This window comes from Arachis hypogaea, chromosome 15 (genome assembly GCF_003086295.3).
Source record: "Arachis hypogaea cultivar Tifrunner chromosome 15, arahy.Tifrunner.gnm2.J5K5, whole genome shotgun sequence".
Lineage (NCBI taxonomy): Eukaryota > Viridiplantae > Streptophyta > Magnoliopsida > Fabales > Fabaceae > Arachis > Arachis hypogaea.
The window spans coordinates 131,522,238-131,543,328 of NC_092050.1; the positions used below are offsets into that span (position 1 = coordinate 131,522,238).

At 38.6% G+C, this 21,091-nt stretch overlaps 3 protein-coding genes across 11 annotated transcripts; 1 reads left to right on the plus strand and 2 right to left on the minus strand.

The window, feature by feature from the left end:
- Window positions 1–11,395: 11,395 nt before the first annotated feature.
- LOC112748922 (protein FAR-RED IMPAIRED RESPONSE 1-like) lies at window positions 11,396–15,578 on the minus strand. Its single transcript, XM_025797176.1, has 5 exons — window positions 15,510–15,578; window positions 15,059–15,301; window positions 14,668–14,727; window positions 11,891–12,620; window positions 11,396–11,775 (listed from the first exon to the last, which is right to left on the minus strand). The coding sequence occupies exons 1-5, from the start codon at window positions 15,576–15,578 to the stop codon at window positions 11,396–11,398; spliced, it is 1,482 nt and encodes a 493-aa protein (XP_025652961.1).
- A 96-nt stretch (window positions 15,579–15,674) lies between these two features.
- On the plus strand, window positions 15,675–20,799 carry LOC112750716 (uncharacterized). 9 transcript variants are annotated; one of them, XM_072216798.1, is made up of 11 exons: window positions 15,675–15,811; window positions 16,476–16,548; window positions 16,920–17,056; window positions 17,858–18,085; window positions 18,480–18,736; window positions 18,837–19,024; window positions 19,110–19,202; window positions 19,292–19,393; window positions 19,549–19,938; window positions 20,223–20,279; window positions 20,573–20,799. In XM_072216798.1, the coding sequence occupies exons 4-6, from the start codon at window positions 17,860–17,862 to the stop codon at window positions 18,930–18,932; spliced, it is 579 nt and encodes a 192-aa protein (XP_072072899.1). In that variant the 5' UTR covers window positions 15,675–15,811; window positions 16,476–16,548; window positions 16,920–17,056; window positions 17,858–17,859; the 3' UTR covers window positions 18,933–19,024; window positions 19,110–19,202; window positions 19,292–19,393; window positions 19,549–19,938; window positions 20,223–20,279; window positions 20,573–20,799. The 9 variants fall into 9 exon arrangements, with proteins under 9 accessions (XP_072072899.1, XP_072072901.1, XP_072072902.1 ...); XM_072216800.1 differs by having other exon boundaries at window positions 16,953–17,056; XM_072216801.1 differs by having other exon boundaries at window positions 16,965–17,056.
- Window positions 16,785–17,702, minus strand: LOC112748923 (putative branched-chain-amino-acid aminotransferase 7). Its single transcript, XM_025797177.2, has 4 exons — window positions 17,694–17,702; window positions 17,499–17,640; window positions 17,209–17,387; window positions 16,785–17,086 (listed from the first exon to the last, which is right to left on the minus strand). Exons 1-4 carry the CDS (start codon window positions 17,700–17,702, stop codon window positions 16,916–16,918), a joined length of 501 nt encoding a protein of 166 aa, XP_025652962.1. The 3' UTR covers window positions 16,785–16,915.
- Window positions 20,800–21,091: the final 292 nt, after the last annotated feature.

Below are 21,091 nucleotides of genomic sequence, written 5' to 3' on the forward strand. Positions count from 1 at the left end.
TTATTCATACACACATGTAAACAGAAAGGATGAAGACAATCATGCAATTTAAGTGCTGGAAATAAATGAGAGGAAAAGGAACTCTACAACCTTGTAGTTCATCTTTCGTCATTGTTGTCCTTTTTTCCTCTATTCTTCCTCTTTCCCTTGCCAACTCAGAATGCTTGCTCATCCTCAAGCAACAATTAGAATAATGGCTATGGGGCTAAGATAGATTATGAATGTCTTACACAATGAAATGTTTGTGACACATGCGTTTCAAGCAAGCAAAATTAAAGATATGAGGGCACAGAGAAACAGAGACATTATCTTTGCAAATATAAGTTGGTGTGCATGATACATTGCATAAAAGTATAAGTGGCACACCAAACTTAGTGTGACACTTTCTCTTGGAATTGATGCAAGCATCTAGTAAATATTGGAAGCAAATTTTTGTTGCATAGCAACACCAAACTTAGAATGCAACCATATGTCAATTTATTGAAATTTAAAAAAGCAAAGAAAGAAAACAAAGCAGAGAAAAATGTTACCTACGGTTGGGTTACCTCCCAACAAGTGCTCTTTTAGTGTCATTAGCTTGACATGCTGTTCTTCACTTTCTTCCTCTTCTTCCAGTTTGTTAAGAGGAATGACCTTAAGGGGGGAGAAGATTCAGCTACTGTCCCTTGTCTTGGCCTTTCCTCAGCAAGCTTCCTTTTGCAAATGACTTGATTGATCTTGCTTGCTGGATCAGGGACAGGATTGGTGCTCTTGCTAGTTGCCTTCACTTCTTTGATTTCAAGACATGATTGCTGTGTGATTATTGGAGTTTTGTATTCATCAAGAGTCTTTTGAATTGGTGGTTCCATGAACTCTTCCTTCATGTACTTCTCTGCCTCACTTGAGTGTAAATTTTCTGGAATGACTTCCTCACTTTCATGCTCCTCCACTCCTTTCTTTGCACCCAACATTTGACTTAATAGTTCTTTTATGGAGGAGGTTTGTTGTTCTTCCCAAGATTTCTTCATCTCTTCTTCATATTTTTCGATCACAGATTCAAAGGAAGTTTGTGAGGGTTGTGAATGTTCCCTTGTTACCTCAAGTGCAGTTTCATTTTCAACCACCTCATTCTTTATTGGAAGTTCACTTGATGCAGTAGCCTCCTCATCTTGCTCTTCCACTTTCTCCCTTGCACTTAACATTTGGTTTATCATCACTTCTATATTTTTGGATGAATTCTCTTGCTCATTCCAGGATATTTGTGCCTCTCTCTCATATTTTTCACACATAATCTCAAGCTTTGAGAGGCTTTGGTTCATGGAAGTTTGTGTGGGTGGTGAGTTTTGATAGGGGCTTTCTGTTGAAGCATGGTCAAGTGATGGCATCTTTGGATGAATATCATATGGAGCATTATAATTCTCTTCCCAGCCACCATTAGAATCATGACTAGCATCATTTTGTAGTGGAAGAAAATATCCCATATGGTTTTCTTGCTCATCTTGTGTCTGTGAAGCAAATCTCCATGGATTGGAGTGCTTAGAATTTGTATTTTCTTGGTGATATTCCCAGCCACCATTAGAGATTGGTGATGGTGGGTGATATCCCATAAAATTTTGTTTGACCATAAGATGAGTTGAACTCCATTTGTATTTTGTAAACATCAATGAAAATTGAAAATCATATCACAGAGAAAGAATTTCTTAGTGAGGCAATAGCTCAAACACCTTGCTATCAATTTAAAACGGAGAACAAAAACAAAGAAAATACTTGATCTAGACTTCTCACCCACTTAATCATTGTTGATCTAAATCAATCCCCAGCAACGGCGCCAAAAACTTGATGGATAATTTTTGGAAAACGAATTCCAACATCCAAATCTAACCGGCAAGTATACCGGGTCGCATCAAGTAATAAAACTCACGTGAGTGAGGTCGATCCCACAGGGATTGATGGATCAAGCAACTTTAGTGGGTGATTTGTTTAGTCAAGCTAACATTGATGTGAATTGTGTGAAATTGTAACCAACAGGAAGTAAAGGACAATGAATTTAAAGTTGCCGAATGTAAATTGGCAAGTAACTTAAAGAGCAAGAAATGTAAATTGCAAGAATCTTAAATTGCAAGAAATGTAAATTGCATGAAATTAAAGGGGAGTGGGTGCTGAAAATTAAAGAAAGCAATAGATCAAGCAACTGGAAATTTAAATTACCGGAAGAATAAAGGAAATTGGATGCTGGGAATTAAAACAGAATTGAGATTGTGAAGTGCAGTGAATTAAGGAATGCTCAGATGCTCAGCTCAATTACAAAATAAAATTGAAGATCTCAGGGAATCAAAGAGACTAGAAAACAAGTCTAGATCTCACTCCCTTCCTAGATCCAACAAGAGAATAATTGCAGAGAAGTTAAAAGAAACAATCGCAGAAGAAGAAGATTTTAAAACAGCAAATGAAATTTGAATTATCTAGAAGAAGAACAAAGAGATTTCAGAATGAGAATTGAAACAGAATTCCTTCAATTCTCCAATTCAAGCTAAGGTGTAAAAGTGAGCTCTCTATTCTACTTGCTCCCTATTGGAGCCAGCCTCTAATGCTCTCTATTAGAGCCAAATATGGATTGCCATATATCGTTGGAAAGCTCTAAATGTCAGCTTTCTAACCCAACTGAAATCATCTTAATTGGACATCTACAACTCAAGTTATGCTCCTTTGAAAGGGATAAGGTCGCTGGTGTTGCTGTCACCCACGTTTGACCCCACGTTTGAGGTCAAACGTGAACGCAAACGTTGGGAACATTGCCAGATTCGGAAGCTCAAACGTGCTGTCCACCCCATACTATTATATATTGTTGGAAAGCCCTGAATGTCTACTTTCCAATGCCATTGGAAGCGCATCATTTGGAGCTCCACAGCTCGAGTTATACTCCGTCGAAGGTGTAGAGGTCAGTTGGCCTCACTGCAGGTTGCCATCATGTTCGTTTATGCACATTTCGGGGCAGTTTTCTCCCTCAATTTTAGTGTCCACCATGCAGTGCCATATATGCTTGGAAAGCTCTCGATTCCTACTTTCCATTGCTTTTTGAATCACCTCATTTGGAGCTCTGTAGCTCAAGTTATTCTTGTTGGAAATATGCCCCTTCAGGCTGTGGGGAGCAACATTTCCCAAGGTATTCCTTAGCCAACGTTTGACCTTACGTTTGAGGCAAACGTTGGCACAAACGTTGAGCTCCTGGGTGGCTGTGCTGATGAAGCTTCCTTGATTTGGTCATGGGCCACGCTTTTAAAAGCGTGGCCTAAGGCTCCAAAGTGTGCTCCAACTTCAAAGTGTGCCCCAAAGCTCTTTTTTTCTCCTTTTTAGCTTATTTTATGCTTCTTTGCTTCTTTTTCTTCTTATTTCCTACAAAGTTTATCAAATCAAAAGATCAAAGAAATATACCATTTAAGCACCAAAGAATGCAATATTTAAGCACTAATCATTAATTTCTTGTATGAAAAAGCATAGAAAAACATGACATGATGACATGTCATCACCTCCCCACACTTAAAGTAAAGCATCGTCCTCGATGCTCGCTCAAGCCAGGTGTGAAGAAGTGTCATCACCGGAAGGATGGGCTGCTGGAGTCTCGGTGGTGGCCCGAAGGTCTGCAGACTGGATGAGGGTATGAGGATCTGTCTGCTGCAATGGAGGCTTTGACTGTATAGGAATCTCTGGGTCTGCGGCCTGAATCTGGTGTGGCTCCTCCTGCTGTGGCGCAGCTTGCTCTGGTCCTGCTTGCTCAGCCTCTCTCTATGCATGTGTCTCCTCCTCATGCTCATTCGCCTCCTCCTCGGATGGCTCTGATGGTGTGTCAGGCTCGGAGGGGATGTCGCCGCTAGATCGGATCATCAACTTGAGGTGCTCATAGCGTCGCTTGTTGCGATGCTCAGATCGCTCATATCGCCGCTGATTGCAGCGCTCCATCTGGTCCAACTGCTGAAATAAGCGGTGCACGAGGTGATAAACGGGCCCTGAGGCAGGTGGAGGTGCAGTGGATGGGGCTGGTGCAGCAGTGGATGAAGAAGGGGCAGCTGAAGATGTGGCTGCCTTACCAGAAGCTGTGAAGAATGGAGGTCTGTAGCCTAAAGCCTGAAACTTCCTGCTGTGAGGAAGATCTTCTTGTAATCTGCAGCAGGTGGCTTCTCATCAGCAAGCTCCCAAGGCACGTCAGCTCGACGGCCGAGCTGGGTAATCAGATAAGGGAAAGGGAGAGTGCCTCGGACATGGACCCTGGCCATGTAATACCGGATGAATCGTGGAAGATACAGGTCCTTACCCTCCATCACACACCAGATGAGGGTGATCATAGTAGCAGGCAGCTCCATCTCATGAGTGTTTGGCATAACAAAGTTGCTTAGGATCTAGTGCCAGAGCCAAGCCTCATCATTCAGATACATCAGCTTGATACCCTTAGGCATCGCTGTGTTCTTCCCCATGACCCATGGGACAGTAGAATCAAGGGCTATCCTCTACTTGACAGCATCCCAGTCAAATCTCAAAAAGCGCATGTCCTCGTCAGCCTTTTGGTAACCGTCAGGCTGATCTAACTTAAGCTGAAGGCGGAGGATATCCTCAATAGCTTCCTCAATTACCAATATCTGTTTTCCTCTGAGGTGCACTGCATCCAGGGTAGTCTTGAAATAGTTGCAGTAAAACTCTCTGACCCAGGAAGCATTGACCTCTGTCAAGTTTCTCTCCAAGAAGAACCAGCCTCTCTGTATTATCTGATCGAAGGTGTACTGATGTAGTTCTTCTGGAATTTTCAGAGTTCTCTCTAGTACAGGTTTCTGGAGGTGGCAAACACTGGATTCTTCAGCTCACAGTATCTGTTTGCAAATTTTACCGGATCATTGGCAGTGAGGAGCTGGTCAGCCTTCTCCTGCGGAGTAAAGTGCTTTTCCTGCCAGGAGTCATCATGCATAATGTCTAAGATAGACATAGAGGATTCTCCTCTTTTCATTTTACCAGTGGTTGCCTTGCCTTTTCCTTTTCGTTGAGGGTCAAACATCCTGAAAAGCAGAAATTCCAAGATATAAATGAAGAACAAAGCAGGAAAACAAGTAGGCAAATAGAATAATAGCAATATAAGCACATAGTGGCAAAAGAGCAGTAGAATAATGAAATGAGTTAAATAAATGTACATTTTGGATTGTTTTGGAGTTAAAAATCTGAGATGAGAAATCACAATCCAAAATATATTATAAGTAGAATACATGTTAATTAGGAGAAACAATAATCATGCCTTGAGTTAAAAAGTTGAAAGAGTTAGTTAAAAAGCAAAGGGAGAAGTTAGAAAGTTAAAAGTGGTTAAAAGTGAAAAAGAGGTTAGAAAGTGGAAAGCATTGAGTTAGGAGAAAGAAAGTTAAAGTAAGTGGCATGATAAATGTTTCCTAGGTAACAAGAAATTCACAAATTTAAAGAATAAGCAACTCATATTCAAGCAAGGATATCAGGTTGATGATGATTCATATAGATATAGAAATAGCAAAAATTGAAATCGAATCATCAAAAGTGCAATTTATGAACCAGGAAATTGAAAGGAAAAAGAATGTTGGCCCGTGCATTCATGAATTGGTTTGGTTGTAGCTAAGTAGTGCAGAATTGAAAATTGTCAAAACCAATTCCTGAATGTAAAAATGAAACAATTTGCAGAAAATTGGGCAGCATTCCGGCTAAAATTGGATATTCCCGGGTAATAAACAGCAGAAAAATCGGTTCATATAAATGTAAATAAAGCTGCAAATAGACACAAACAACATGAACATGAAAGAGCAGCACGAAACATGGAAGAACAGCATATGAATAGTATGAACATCACAGCCAGATCAAAAGTGTAGAAATAAGTAAAACAAGAAACAAGTACGGCGTAATTAACAGGCCTAAATCCACTAACCACATCCTAGCTACCTAACCACCTAGAATCCACTACAAACATGCATCTCTAACTAGCCTAATTTGAACATAATCGGAAAAATAAGCAACTAACTATGAAGGAAAGAGAAATTGGCGTTCGGCGGAACCTGGGGTGTGGAAGAACAGATTTATGGAACAGAGAGACGATGGGGGTGTGGTGGTGGTGGTGCTGACGCAGCGGTGATCGGCGGTTGGCGCGGCGGTGGGCGGCTGTTCGGTGGCAGGGGGGTTCGGGTAGGGTTTAATGGTGGAGGGGTAGGTAGGTAAGAAGAAAGGGGGTGAGGGTGGTGGTGGGGGGCGGCGCTGGTGGCGGGGCGGTCGTGGCTGGCCACGGTGGGGGGGCAATGGCAGAGGAGAGAGAAGAGAAGGGAAGAGAAGGAGGGGAGAAGGAAGAAGGAAAGGGGGTGGTTGTCGCGGTGGGTCTGGGTGGTTGGGGGTGGTGCGGCGGTCAGGGGTGGTCGGCGGTGGTGATGGCTGCAGAGGAGGGAGTTACAGAGAAGGGGAGGAGAAAAAGGGGGGGTATGGGGGGTGCGATGGGGTTAGGGTTCGCGTGACTGGGGGTTAGTGGATTTAAATCCACGCGAACGCGTGGGGCACGCGATCGCGTGATTAGGGCGAAATGGGGTTGACGCGGTCGCGTGGTTGATGCGATCGCATGGAATGGGTAAAAGATGGATGACGTGGACGCGTGAGGCACGCGACCGCGTCGCTGCGAATTGTGCTAAACGCACACTTCCAACGTCGTTTCAGCGCAACTCTCTGTCTCTATTTAGGGGGCCATAATATCCATGCGACGTGGACGCGTCGCTCACGTTTTCGCGTGGGATGGGTGTTTTGCAAGTGACGCGTTCGCGTCAAGGATGCGAACGCGTGGGCCATTTTGTGCTAAACGCACACCAGCCGCACGATTCCAGCCCAGATTTCTGGGTGTTGGATTTTACGCCGATTTCCAGATCACGTGTTCGCGTGATTGACGCGGACGCGTGGGAGGTATTTTTCGCGACTGACGCAAATGCATTAGCAACGCGGTCGCGTCGCGCGCTTTTCTTTTTTTATGCAATTATGCAATTATGCAATTATGCAGTATGCAATGCTAATGAATAATATTCAGGTTCAATGAAAAAAAACAAACAACACAAAATAAAATTGAAAAAGAAATGACCATACCATGGTGGGTTGTCTCCCACCTAGCACTTTTAGTTAAAGTCCTTAAGTTGGACATTGGATGAGCTTCCTGTTATGGTGGCTTATGCTTAAATTCATCTAGAAATCTCCACCAATGTTTGGAATGCCAACAGCCTCCGGGGTCCCAAACTAGGCATGTAAAGCTGTTGAGCAGCTTCAAACAGATTCTCAGACTCCCGGGTGACGAATGTCAGAATTTATTCCAGGATTCTAAACTTTACTTTTAAATCCGCCGTTGTCTTGATCTATATTCTTCGATCTGGGCGGTTTAGAAATTGTATTCTCACCAAGATGACCAAACGTCTTCTGAGACCCATTCAATTGAACTTGATACCAATCCTTGCACTTCGAATCAAAGCGTGGAACCTTATTGAACCTTGTACACCAGCTCTGAGTACGAGTCATTTCCCTCTTACTCTTAAAGCCGCAGAGAGCTCTAAGCTGGCCATCTGTTTCAAGCAAACCATATTCAAGTGGAAAGGTAAAGATAAAGGTTAAGGATTGTACCCACTTGAAGCTTGTATTAGGTGGTAATGGCCTTGGGACAGGTGTTTCCAGTGGTTCTGTAAGTTCTACTCCCTTGTATTCTTCTGTGAATTCCTCCACTTCTTTGCAAAATTTTTCAACTGCAACTGCAACTGCATCCTGATCAAAGTCTTCTATGTCTTCCTCATCACTCAAGTCATACGTTGGAGGTTGAGAGAAATCTACCTTGACATCATCTTCATATTCACTTGGATAAGATTCTTCAGGCTCAAAGAGTTCAGTTGCGGATGTGAGTTCGTGATTAGGAGAGCTTGATTCATGATCATCACTGCCTATGGAATCAACTTCTTGGTCTGTTCCGCCCAATTTCTCACAAGGTATATGCTTTGGAGGTTGTGCACTGTCCTCTTTGGCATCAATTTCGAACTTCTCAGCGGAATCCTTTACAGTTCTCGATTCCCATGGAGGTTCAGCATCTCCTAAATCTTCAACCACTTCTTCCTCTACAACTATCATGGCTTCCTCCACTTGTTCCAATACAAAGCCATGCTCCTCATTGTCCACCGAATTTTCTAGTGTTTCCTTCATGCTATGCTCTTCTTTTGATTCTCTACATGCAGCCATGGGAGTATTTTGAGCGCTCAGATGTCAGGAAGCTATTATATTTACTACCTCAGTTAAGGCAGTAGTGAGTTCCAATACGCCCTTTTGCATCCTTGCTTGCCCTTGAAGAAGAACATGAAGTTTGTCATTTATTGGAGGTTGGGGTGGGTATGAGGGTTCATTGGTGGGGAAAGAGGGTTCAAAATAAGAATGTGGTGGTTCTTGGGAGTAATTGGATTGGAATTGTGGTAGATAAGGGTCATACGGTGGTGAATGGTGAAAAAGAGATTGTGAGTGTGGTGGTTCAAAGCTACGTTGAGAGGATGGTCTATAAGCATAGGGTGGGGCTTGTTGGTAATTATAAGAGGGTCCACCATGTCTATCAGCTTGGTATGCATTGTAGAGTGGTCCTTGCCCATGATATCTTGGGGGGTGTTTTTGCCTAAAGGGTTGATCAGGGCCTCTTGGCTCCATCCATCTTTGATTGCTTAGACCTTGATGCATATTCCTGTTGTAGCTTCCACTCCTTTCAATAGATTTAAAACCAAACTCAAAGCGAGAGGGGTGAGAATTCATAGTAGCTAATAGAAATAAAAGAGAAAAAACAAAAACAAATAAACAAATAAAAGAAAAATATTTACAATAACCAGTAATAAGGCACACGTTTGCAGTTCCCCAGCAACGGCGCCACGCATTTTGAAGAACGGATGATTGACAGTTTAGAATTCAGAATAAATTCCCATTGCAAGTATAGTTTCCAAACCAAGAAATCATCCTTTCTTACAAACGTTTTGGTTGTCACAAGTAACAAACCCCTTTAAAATTGATAACCGAAGTATTTAAACCTCGGGTCGTCTTCTCAAGGAACTGCAAGGAGGTGTTCTTATTATTGGTTATGAGTTTTGTAAATTGGGGGTTTTGAAAGTAAGAAACAAGTAATTTAAATGACAAGTAAAATAAATAAATAACTGTAAAATAAACTCTTGGCAAGGTATGAAAATTCGGAAGTCCTATCCTAGTTACTCCTATGAAAATTGAAGTTAATCCCACTTAGTTAACCTTTACGAAAGCAAGGGAAAGTCAAGTGAACTAATTAGTTAGATTCCCAAGTCCTAGCCAACTCCTAAGGAAATACTAAAGTTAGTGGAATTCTAGTCAATTAGCCGACATAACAATCAATCACGATAAGTTGATAACTCAAGAGCCTCCAGTTAATCAATTAAAGCCAAGAATATAAAAAGCTAAACAAGAATCATAAATCTGAAATACCTCAATTGCATTAATAAGAGAAAATCAATCTAAACATAGAGAGTTCATAAGCCAATTTGGCAACATAAGTAATTAAATGAGAGCATTAAAATATCTGAAAGTAAAAGAGAAATATAAAGTAAAAGAAATATTGAACCTAATGAAGAGTTGAAATCCTAAATCCTTTAAGAGGAATCCTAATCCTAAAACCTAAGAGAGAGGAGAGAACCTCTCTCTTTAAAAACTACATCTAAACTATGAAAAGTGAATAATTGAAGGCCTCCTTTGAATGGATGCATTTCCCCACTTTATAACGTCTAATTTGTGCTTTCTGTACTTGGATCTGGGCCAAAAAGGGTTTCAGAAATCGCTGGGAGCGTTTTCTGCAGTTTCTGGTGCGTGGCGTCTGTCACGCGTCCGCGTGGGTCACGCGGTCGCGTCATCTGGAGTTTTCCTTATCACGCGTTCGCTTCGGTCACGCGTACGCGTCATCTGTGTTCTGCTCAAGGCACGCGTCTGCGTCAGTCACGCGTTCGCGTCACTGCCTTTTTGCGCTAGGCATGCGGCTGCGTTGTCCATGCGTTCGCGTCGCTGCCAGTTTCTTCAAAAACTCCATTTTGTGCTTTCCTTCCATTTTTGTATGTTTTCTTTCCATCCTTTAAATCATTCCTGCCTTAGGAGATCTGAAAATACTCAACACACAAATCACGGCATCGAATGGTAATAAAAGGTAATTAAAATAATTATTTTTAAAGCATAGGAAACATGTTTTTCACATATATCACATAATAAGGAAGGGAAAGTAAAACCATGCAATTTCACATGAATAAGTGGGTGAAGGGTTGAATAAATCACTTAAATTGAGCACAAAATATATCATGAAATATGGGTTTATCACCGTCCTTTTGTTTTGACTCTTGAGGGTCCCTGTATGTCATGTACAATCGCACCGCCTGTGCTCTGTGTGGGCACGGTAATCAATCAGCTTGGACTTTGCATCCCAAAGGGCAGCTCGCAAGATGGCTGCTTCCTCATCAAAAGCAACAAACTCCTGCACAACGTTATAGAACTCTGAACACAGATGCCTGAACAAGTTGTTGCTTTCATCACTCCGAGCCACGTCATGGCTACTCTTGATGTAAGTGTGCTTGCGGATGACATTCTTACTCCATCAAGGAAGAAGATAGCAGCTCGGTACTATGTCAAATCTGTAGTATGACCAGACCGCAAGGGTGTGGCAACACAATATACCAGCGGATTCAAATTTGTTGCACTCGCACTGACCCTTTCGACTCAAAGGGTCAAAGTCGACCCTGAAAGTATGGTTGACCGGCTTCCCCCAGAATACCTTCTGCTCGTCCACTGTAATAGAAATTGTATCTCCCTTTTGTTCAATTAATCGAACCACGCAATCGGTTTTTTTTCTTACCTCCAGTTGAAGAATCCTGAACATACTACTGGTGTATTCCAGCTGAAACTGTCTCTCAATGCCGGTGCTCCCTATACATGGGATGACCCCTTTCGAGTCTGCAGCATCATCTTCCAGCTCCTTTTGCTCCTTGGTTCCAAGGACATTGTCGTATTCATAGACGAACTGAACCAACCCACTCTTGCAATGCAGGTATCCACCAAAAAATGCGTGCATACTTTCACTACGCTGTGTACTCCTCATGCCTGCCCAAAATTCACTCTTGAAAAATATTGGAACCCATTTCCGTCGATTCGAGTAAAGTTCTGCCAAAAAAGAAAAATAAATGCATAAGAACATCCAGACACACTACGAGAAAAAACATCTGTTTATATACTGAAAGGAACATCCACTATCGTTAGAGGTGGAAAACTCAGTTATATTTCTCATAAAAACAATAGGAACGGAATCAAGGTGGCACAAATAACATGAGGTGAATAAATAGACAACTAGAAACCAACAGACGGGGTTTTTTTAACATCACCTACCTGCTAACCATCTGTTTTGGCCTAACTTAAACTGTTTGATGAAACCAGCCCAATCAGACTCGAATGATTCAGTCGTAGGAGAATTCCACACAATGTGATTCATCATTGCATTCAGTTCTCTGTACCTAGAGTATCCACCAAGCTTGAATTGTGATTTCTTCATTATGTGCCAGATGCACCATCGATGGACAGTGTCAGGTAGGACATTCCTAATAGCACCAGTCATCGCCTTGCACTGGTCAGTGATAATCCCCCTTGGTGCAGTCCCAACGTATCTCACCCACTGCGTGAACACCCACTCAAAACTAGAGATCTCCTCGCTCCCAAGTAAAGCACAGCCAAGAAGAGTAGACTTCCCATGGTGGTTTACACCTACAAAGGATGCAAACGGCAGACCATGCCTGTGAAAAGAGTAAAAACAACTGTGAGGCAACAAGAGAAATTTAAGAAATAACTGCTCTTGCTATTCACAAATACATATACGGACCTATTTCTTCTGTAACCACATCTCCGTAATATTCATACGAAGCCCTGCACCTTGCATCTACCCAAAGTGCGCTCCTAAATTTATTGGCATCGTCAACATCTATTGCATAAAAGAAGTTGGGATTGATCTCCTTCATTCGAACAAAATAATTCATCATCCCCTGGAAGTCCTCATTGTCATCGGAGCATCGGAGATTGCGTGTGATGTAATTTCTGACATCCTTTTCTGAAAAACCCAGGTTTGTGGACCCACCAACCTCGTTTGCCAGTGCTAGATACGTCTTGTTGGGTCTTATTCCAGCCTCATCGTTATACGTAATGACACACTTAGCATGCATGGTCAGCTCCCGGTACTCATGATAGTGGACAACTTTCTCAGCTGAACAGGGGTGAGAATACCTCAGTTCTAATCTAGACACAACCCAACATTTATTCTCATTGTCCAACACGACATACATCCTTGCTCTGCATCTCATGGCTATAATTCTGTTTGCTCGAGTTGCTGCGTTCACCCTAGACTCTCGATAACCTTCTCGCGTGCAATAAATAGATTGATTAACCGGTATCTTTGATTCCTTCCGCGTCTTGTCGAAATTCGTGTTCCTGATTTTAGTAACGAACCCAACTTTCTTTGCGTAGTTTGCATAAAATTTCTGTGCGAGAGGCAACGAACCAAAACTCATTCCTACGACTGGAATTTCCTCTTCGCCTACGCCACTATGATCCGGCAACTGTAACGTCAATACACAGAATTAGATACGAATTAAACTAGCCCTAACACAGTAAGTATTTAATAGAATTTCTTAGCATACTGATGATTGGATTTTTGACGGTTTAGAAATTCACAAATGAATTCTCGTTGTAAAGTATAGTTTCTAAACCAAGCAATAATCCTTTCATACAAAAAGTTGTTTGTCACTAGTACAAACCCCTAAAATTTATAAACCGAAGTATTGGACCTCGGGTCGTTCTCCTTAGGAATTACAATAAAGTGTCTTGTTATTGGTTATGAGTTATTTTGGGGTTTTGGATAAGGAGCATGAAAAGTAAATGGCAATGAAAATAAACTAAAAACTATAAAAGGCTCTTGGGAAGGTGTGAGAACTAGAAGTCCTATCCTAGTTATCCTTCTCAATTGTGATGAGAATTGTTCATTGCTACCACTTAGTTAACCCTTACTAATTAAAGGAAAGTCAAGTGGATGAATTGACTTGAGCCACAAGTCCTAGCCAACTCCCAAGGAATGACTAGCTTTAGTGCACTCCAAACTAATTAGCAATCTCTCCAATTATCAATCAACAAAGGAATTAGATAACTCAAGCGTCACTAATTACTCTACCATAGCCAAGAGGAACAAAATCTATACTAAAATCCAACCAAGCATTTCATCAAACACTTAGAAGGCATAAAAGAAAAGCAAAGTAATTTGATAACAAAAATAGAATCTAACAACAATTATGGCAAGGAATTAACAACAACAATCAAAAGGAACACAATTATTATGAATTACCTCTAATTGAATTGAAAGAGAATAGGAGGAACAAAAGTAGATCTACAACAAAGTATAAGAACAACATAAAGGAACTTACAACAAAAGAATAGAGGAAGATGAATGTAACAACAAAGAATTGAAAGGTAGAAGTAGAAGAAAGCAAAGATTAAAACCTAGATTTAAGAACTAATCCTAATCCTAATCCTAGAGAGAAGTGAGAGCTTCTCTCTCTAAAACTCTAAACTAAAGTGATTATTGGTTAAAAGGTGATGATTCATGCCTTCCCCTTAATCCTTCATCCTTTTATTCCTTTCCCTTAGCAATTTGGCGCCAAAAATGGGTTCAGAAACCCTCTCAAATCGCCAGGCACGTGTTGCATTAGTGAGGTCATGTGCCCTCATCGACGCGTGTGCGCACGGTACGCGTGCGCGTCCCTGGCTAATTCTGCGATGTGCGCGCGAGCGCCTTGTGCGCGTGTGCGTGCATGGCTGACCTTGCTTCTTTGCCTTTTTATGCTTCTCTCCACTTGTATGCTTCCTTCCTTGCTTCCTTTGATCCATGCCTAGCCTATTTCAATCCTGGAACTACTAGCAAACACATCAAGGCATCTTATGGAATCAAAGAAGAACTAGAATTCATCAAAATAAGGCTTAAAAAGCATGTTTTTACACTTAAGCACAAATATGGGAGAGATAACAAAATCATGCTAATTCCTAGGCTAAATGTGACAAAAGGTTATCAAAATACTCTAAATTCAATGCAAAACAAACCGTCAAATTGGGGTTTGTCACATACTATAATAATATCTCTTATAAATGAGCTTTTTGAATTTTAAAGAAACATCTACATAGAGTTGATAGGTTTACAAATCACAAAACACCTTTATATAGTAACCTGGGAATAATTTTATTAAAATACTATCATGATAAATCTTGAAATGATATTTGAACTTTAGGAAAATGTACAATCATCAATCTACTTTTTTCCTTCTATGTCATTATATGGTCTAATACCATTTGAGGATTCATAAAGCACCCACTAATAGAGTTATACTATATTGAAAACATGTGCCAAATTGATGTATCATACCCTAAGGAAGTAAGTGAAGTGTGAAATCAAAGCATATTCTCATCTCATAAAAACCTTGCCAAGGCTTAAATACTACCAAAAAGAGCACATGTTCTGGATTAATCAATAATACAAAATTAACATAGTGAAAAGTCTAATGTCGCTTAAGAAACATCTAATTAGCATGAACTAGAAACATCGATATAGCACATTCAAACCTGGTGTCCGTCGTCCAGCTCATTCTTTCTAGTCACAACGACATCGGTAATTTCGTCGAACTTCAATTAAAGTAACCGGAAAAAAGCATTGTCAAGTTAAGAACATTCCTTACTATATAATGAATGAGTCATATAAATACAATCAAAGAAAATTGCATCACAGATCTGGGAGTCAAGCATACTGTAATGATGGCAATTCTAATGATTCACACATGATGGGTAAGTGTTTAGTAGCAATTTTTTCCTCAGCTCAATAAATAACTATGCCAGAATTTTGTTTAACGATATACTTTTTGAAGTAAAAAAATTCTAATTAGCATGAATAACAATGCTACAAATACCACGTTGTTACAAAATTTATAACAACCAATTAGAAGCTTATGAAACATACCTTCCGTCCTACTTGCTCTTGCATGTCTAATTCACCCGCACTGAATTGTTTATCGCCTTTGGTTGGATTGGTCAATGTACTAATCGATCCTCCTTCAGTGGGTGAAAACGCCATGGAAGCTGCTTTCTTCCGGAAGTGATCCAACGAAGCCTTGACAATGATTGTTTGACTAGATGAGGTTGGCGCCGCTGATGAAACCAATGTCAAACCATGCACAGTAGCCGCTCCGTATAGGAAATTCCACTACAAGATTAATATTTATTTGAGGGAGTATTTTAATGAAGGTTTTCAAAAACCTCTACAATGCATTTTATTTATGGCAATTTAAAAAATCTCCACTTATAATTAATTAAACTTCATAATTTTAAAACAAAAGCTCATTTTCTCTTTCTCCAAAATGAGAAGTGTTGAGATAGCTGAGAGAGTGGCTATGAAACCCTAGGTTTTCCACCTCTATTTTCGCCGCCATTCTGGTTGCCGTTTTTGCCGCCGCCGACGCCGTTACCACTGCCGTGTCCATTGCAGCAGAGACCTGCTGGATTGAGCCACCTCTTCTATCAACATGTTTTCAAATCTGTTCTCTCTATACTGTGGTTGCTGCCACCGCAGTTTCTACCACCGTTGCCGCCACAGCTTCTGCATCGATGCCACCGCAGTTGCCGTGGTACAACACATGTTCAGATCTGTTCACTTCCAAGCTTCTTCTTCAACGCCTCTTTCTGTCACTCCAATCTCTCTTTTGAACTACTGCTGGTGCTTCTTTTTCTTCTTCTTCCCTGTTAATTTGATGATATTTCTTCTTTGTTAACAATAAATTTCTTCTCTTACTGGTATTCCCTATTTAAGATTTCACAAATTGTCATGTTAGTTGTCGAGTAACTCCTTGCGTTTAACATTCTCACAATTTATAATTGATATTCACTTTTTCATTTTTCGTTGTCTGTTCCCGTTATTGAATTGAATATAGCACATTAAATATATTATTTTATACCTTCCACATAAGTGACCTTCCCTCTTTCAATTGCATTGCTGATTTTGTTTCTTATTTTTCTTTATACCGTTGAATTGGTTCATTTGGTTAATGGTTTCTTAATGGAACTTTAAGGAATCATTAATTTATTTATATTAATATATATTTTTTTGCATTGTGTGGTACTTTGTCTTCGATTAATATATTTTATGTTTGCTGCGATTTTTTTGTTTTCCCGATTAAATTTCTTTTAATTTTGTTGCTGAAAATATAACTTATTTCTATGTCTTTTCATTTTTTAATTTTGCTCTTTCATTCTTTATTTACAAGTTGTATTCAGTTGAATGAAATCCATTGTTTTACCAACTGTAAATTAAATCACTTTTGTGTTGATGGTGGTTCAAGTCAAGACATTAATTACTGATGTTGACTTTTGCAAAGATGCAGAAGATTTTGCTGATGGATCTTGAGATCTTCCTTTCTTGAGAGCTTTCTCAGTTTTGTTGCAACTTTTTTACTGGTATTCCCTTTTATTCTGTATTTTTTATTGTTTTTCATTTGCGTTGATAAGGAGTTTTGGAAACGAGGCAGGGAAGACATGATAATTGATCATTGAAGCTGTTTTGTTTCATGTCAATAGTTAGTGGATTTTTTTATGTTAGGAGTGATTATTAGTTACTTTGTTTTGGTTGGTTGATCTTCATTTTGTATTTTTATTCTCTGTTCTTATTTTTTAAGTTTGACTTATAGAATATGTTTAAAATCAATGAGTATTTTTTACTATGTATGTGACTTAGACATTTTTAGATGAATGTTCATCTTCACAAAAAAATATTGGAATTCTGCTATATTCATAAAAAAAAGGTTGTCATGTTTGTTCCTTCTTTTTAGTTATGTTGAAGATAAAAAGCATAACGATAGCAGACCTTGTGATAGTTGCTAACAGGAGAACAGTAAATAAGGAAAGTGTACTCAGTTGAAAGTCCCACGCCTAAGGCAGCACCTGTTCCCATCAGCAATGGTCTAAGGTACAGTGTTCCTCTCCCTGCTGGAGGCACCTGTTTCAAGTTCCAACCTCAATTTAGTTTTTATTTTTATATCCTCATTTTATGTTCAAGTTTTAAAATCAAAATCACAAGTATTTAGAACCAAAACTGAGAACTTGAAAATACATACATACCCAGCGTTTGTTGGCAAGGACTATGTCCTTGACAGCCTTAATAAACTGCTCAACGGATGGGGAAGTCATACACAATCTGTCAGCACCAGCCTTCATGCGCAGGGCATTCTCCTCTGGCCTAAACAAAAGTATAGACCCTTCTTCGGTTCTATATGCCTTTAGCCCCTCAAAGATCCCCTAACGCAACCACAATTTTTCATGTATATATGTAGAGTGAAGTTAGCTAATTAAATAAAAACTGTGATGAAAATGAAACTATAAATAAGATATGCTCCTTTGAAATTTTATCTGTCCATAATTTAAGATGCCAGCAGCAGGGCTGACCTCAAGGGTTCCATAACGAATGAGGTTTCCATGTGAAAACTTTTTACCCTTTTCACATTTCATTACATACATGTAATCTGTGAGAACTAGACTGAATCCAATGTCCTCCTAATTGATGTCAATTTTGAGAGAGAATTTGTAACATTTGTCAATTTTGTAACTTTATTCATAAAAAATTTGTAACTTAATAACAATTTTTTGTAACAAGTTAAGAAATGAGTGAGAATCAATAGAGACTCATGATTTTTATGTCTCTCGTAACAAGTTAGTATAATGTCTAATTATCTTTTGTGTGCTTAACAGTTTTGTGTTTGTTAATATGCAGTCATGCCAAGGGGAAAATGCATAAAAGATCCATTGAAGTTTGTAGATGAGAGGAAAAACAATAATGCTTCTCGTTCACTTCAACCTCTAGCACCAACTGCATCTGAAGATACCATTGTAGAGGCTGGTGAGGCTCCTTCTCAAGCCGTTGCAAATTCCGTTTCATCTGATGGAGCTACACGTTGTTCTAACTCAAAGTCTTCATCTGCTTGGAATGTGGAGATAATTGGTATTAATTTATATTGCATAACTAGTGTAGAGGCAACTGATTCACAATATTAATTTATATTGCATAACTCAGATTATGATGATGGCTTTTTTTTATGTTATTTTATTTTATTTCTTTTGGCCATTATTTAAGATTTATATATTATGGAAAACAATGGGATTGTAGCAGCATTGTAGCAGCATGTATATATGCTTCGGTGAACTTGAAAAGTCACTTACTAGCTAGATTATTATAACATTGTTTTATTTATTTATTTATTTATTTTTTAATTACTTGTTTCCTATATTCATTTCTCCCATACCCCATGGTTCTAATGTCTTTTTCCAATCACTGCTTCTATTTGTAACAAATATTATACACTGTTATCATTTAAATTATTTTTATTTTTCTTAAGACTCTACAAATGTGAAGAAGAAGGCTAAGATCAAAGTCAAGGATGTTTGCAACTTACCTAGAGGAGACCGTGTAATTGTAGAGGTTGACGAAGAGGGTGCGGCATATGGTGAAGCACAAGGTTTACTTGCTGGCTATTGTGGTATATTAGCAACTAATGCACGTATCTTTCCAATTAGCTTTGAAAAGTGGTCAGGACAAGAAAATGGTGGCATGCCTAAATCTTTTAAGGATGAGTGCTTTGATTCAATGATAAAGGTAAAATCCATTTTTTTTAAAACTTCTATTAGTTCAAGTATTTATTTATTTATTTATTTATTTTTTTGTTTGAAGCCCCACTTCTATTTTACAAGCACAGAAAAGATTGCCTACAGGTATTGCATTCAAAGTATTGCAAAGAAGTGAGGAACATATAGACAAAGATTGTGGAATGAGTTCTATGATCCAACCATGAGAAGAGAAGTATTGGTGAACAATGTGCCTGATGATGTTCCAAGAGATCAATGGGCTTGCTTTGTCAATTATCGACTAAAATCGTCTACAATTGTAAGACACTAAATAATTCATTTAGTTATTGTTGTACTTTAATTAAAAAAAAACTATTAATTGAAGTTATTATATTTATTTTTAGGAGCTTTGCATGAAAAATAAGGAAAATCGAAGCAAGCAAACCATTCCTCACACTTGTGGATCTAAATCCAACTCTCGGAGGCGACATGAGATGGTATATATATACACACACTTGGTGCATGTGTGATTTTACTTACATTATATATGCTAATTGTTTAACCCTTTATTCCTATTTTTTTTTAGTACTTGGAAACGGAAAAAAAGCCTAGTAGAGAAATGATGTACATTGAAACACATAAGAGAAAGGATGGGTCTTTTGTAAATAACGAAGCATTAACTATAGTGGTAAGTGTTTTGTAAACCTTTGCTATCTTATCTTATTTTATTTGTATGTGATCATATGAAAATGAAATTTGAGAGTGGTTGATTGTAGATTGAGATATATAATGATTATAGGACAGTGGTTTACTTCACTTGCATGCACTTTTCACTTTAAATAGGAACAAATTGAGCTGAATATGACACAGTCAAATGCGTAATTTGAGGTGTCCCCTAATGATGCTGTTGGTAAAGTTTTGGGGCCTGAACACTCTGGGAGAGTTCGTTGCATGGGCATGGAAGCAGCGCCTACAAATACCTTTAGGAATGTGAGAAGTCGGCTTAATGGGATGACCATCTCCACTAATTCAGCTGGATCTTCTTCGCCTACTACTGCTGCAATTTTATAGAAAAAGATTAATAATTTAGAGTCTGACTTACATAACTCATAACAAAAAGTTACTAGTCTAGAGTCTAAGTTGCAACAATCATTTGATATGATGAAAGCATACCTAATGATGAAGGAAGGAGGAATTCCCGAAACACTTATCAGCTTCTTTTCTACCCGAGAGGTAACTTTATAATAAATTCATTTGTCATGAATATAAGTTTAGATGGAATAATACTCATTAATAGTGGAGTCTAATTATTGAAATTGAACATGTTCATATCATAAATTCTAGTTATTAAATAAGCGTGATACACTAAAAGTAAAATGCTCAAATGATAACAATTGTTGTTTTTAATAGTTATAGTAAAGCTAGTGTTATATTAAAGTTGTTACATTATTTTACCAACTTGTTTCATTATTAGTAGTAACCCACTACTCTGCTGCTGCGTTTTGCATGAACTGCAGAGGAAGCTATAGCCATATATCATTCATTTTCCCAAAATAAATCAGCCTCACAAAAAGGTAACCATATTTTACTGAACTCGGCTGAACCATGAACACCAATACATAAATAAACAATTGCTGCAATTTAATTTTTCTGAACCCATGAACACCAATACATATATTATGAATTTCAGGAGTTCGGCACCAATACATATCTACATGTTTCTACCTCGTCAATTGTACAGTTGCAGTTTTCTGTTTTCTTACACTAGGTTTAGATGCTCTTTAAAATTGAGTTGTAAGACTTATATCAAATCATCTTGATGCTTAACTTTACTAAAATTACTAATAATTCTTATGTTTACATATAGGCTAATGATGCTGAAAGCGAGCCTACTACTCCCTTTGATGCTAGGAGATCAACTGGTGATAGCAACGGATATCCGAGAACAAATATTTGAGACTTTTATGTAATTAGATAATATTGAAATATTGAAGTTGTTGTTTTATTTTACTTTTTTAAAGAAAAACAATAATAGTTACGTAGAACAATACATATGCAATTATATTTGGAATTATTGACATTGAGAATTTTTTATATATAGAGTTATATCTTATATTGAGGAATTGTGTTATAAAAGATTTAGTTTTTAAATTTTGATATTAAATAAATTTTTAATTTGAGAGTATGTAAATGAGATGAGATTAATGAATGATTGGAAATTAAAAATAAATAAATAATTACAGGGGTTGTGGAGGTTTGAAAATCTCACAAAATAGTTTATTTTTGTTAAATTAAAAAATCAATTTGTGGAGGTTTTAAACTGCTACAAAAATGATTTAAAATTGCCACAAAAGTCTAATATAAAACCTCCACTAAACACATACAA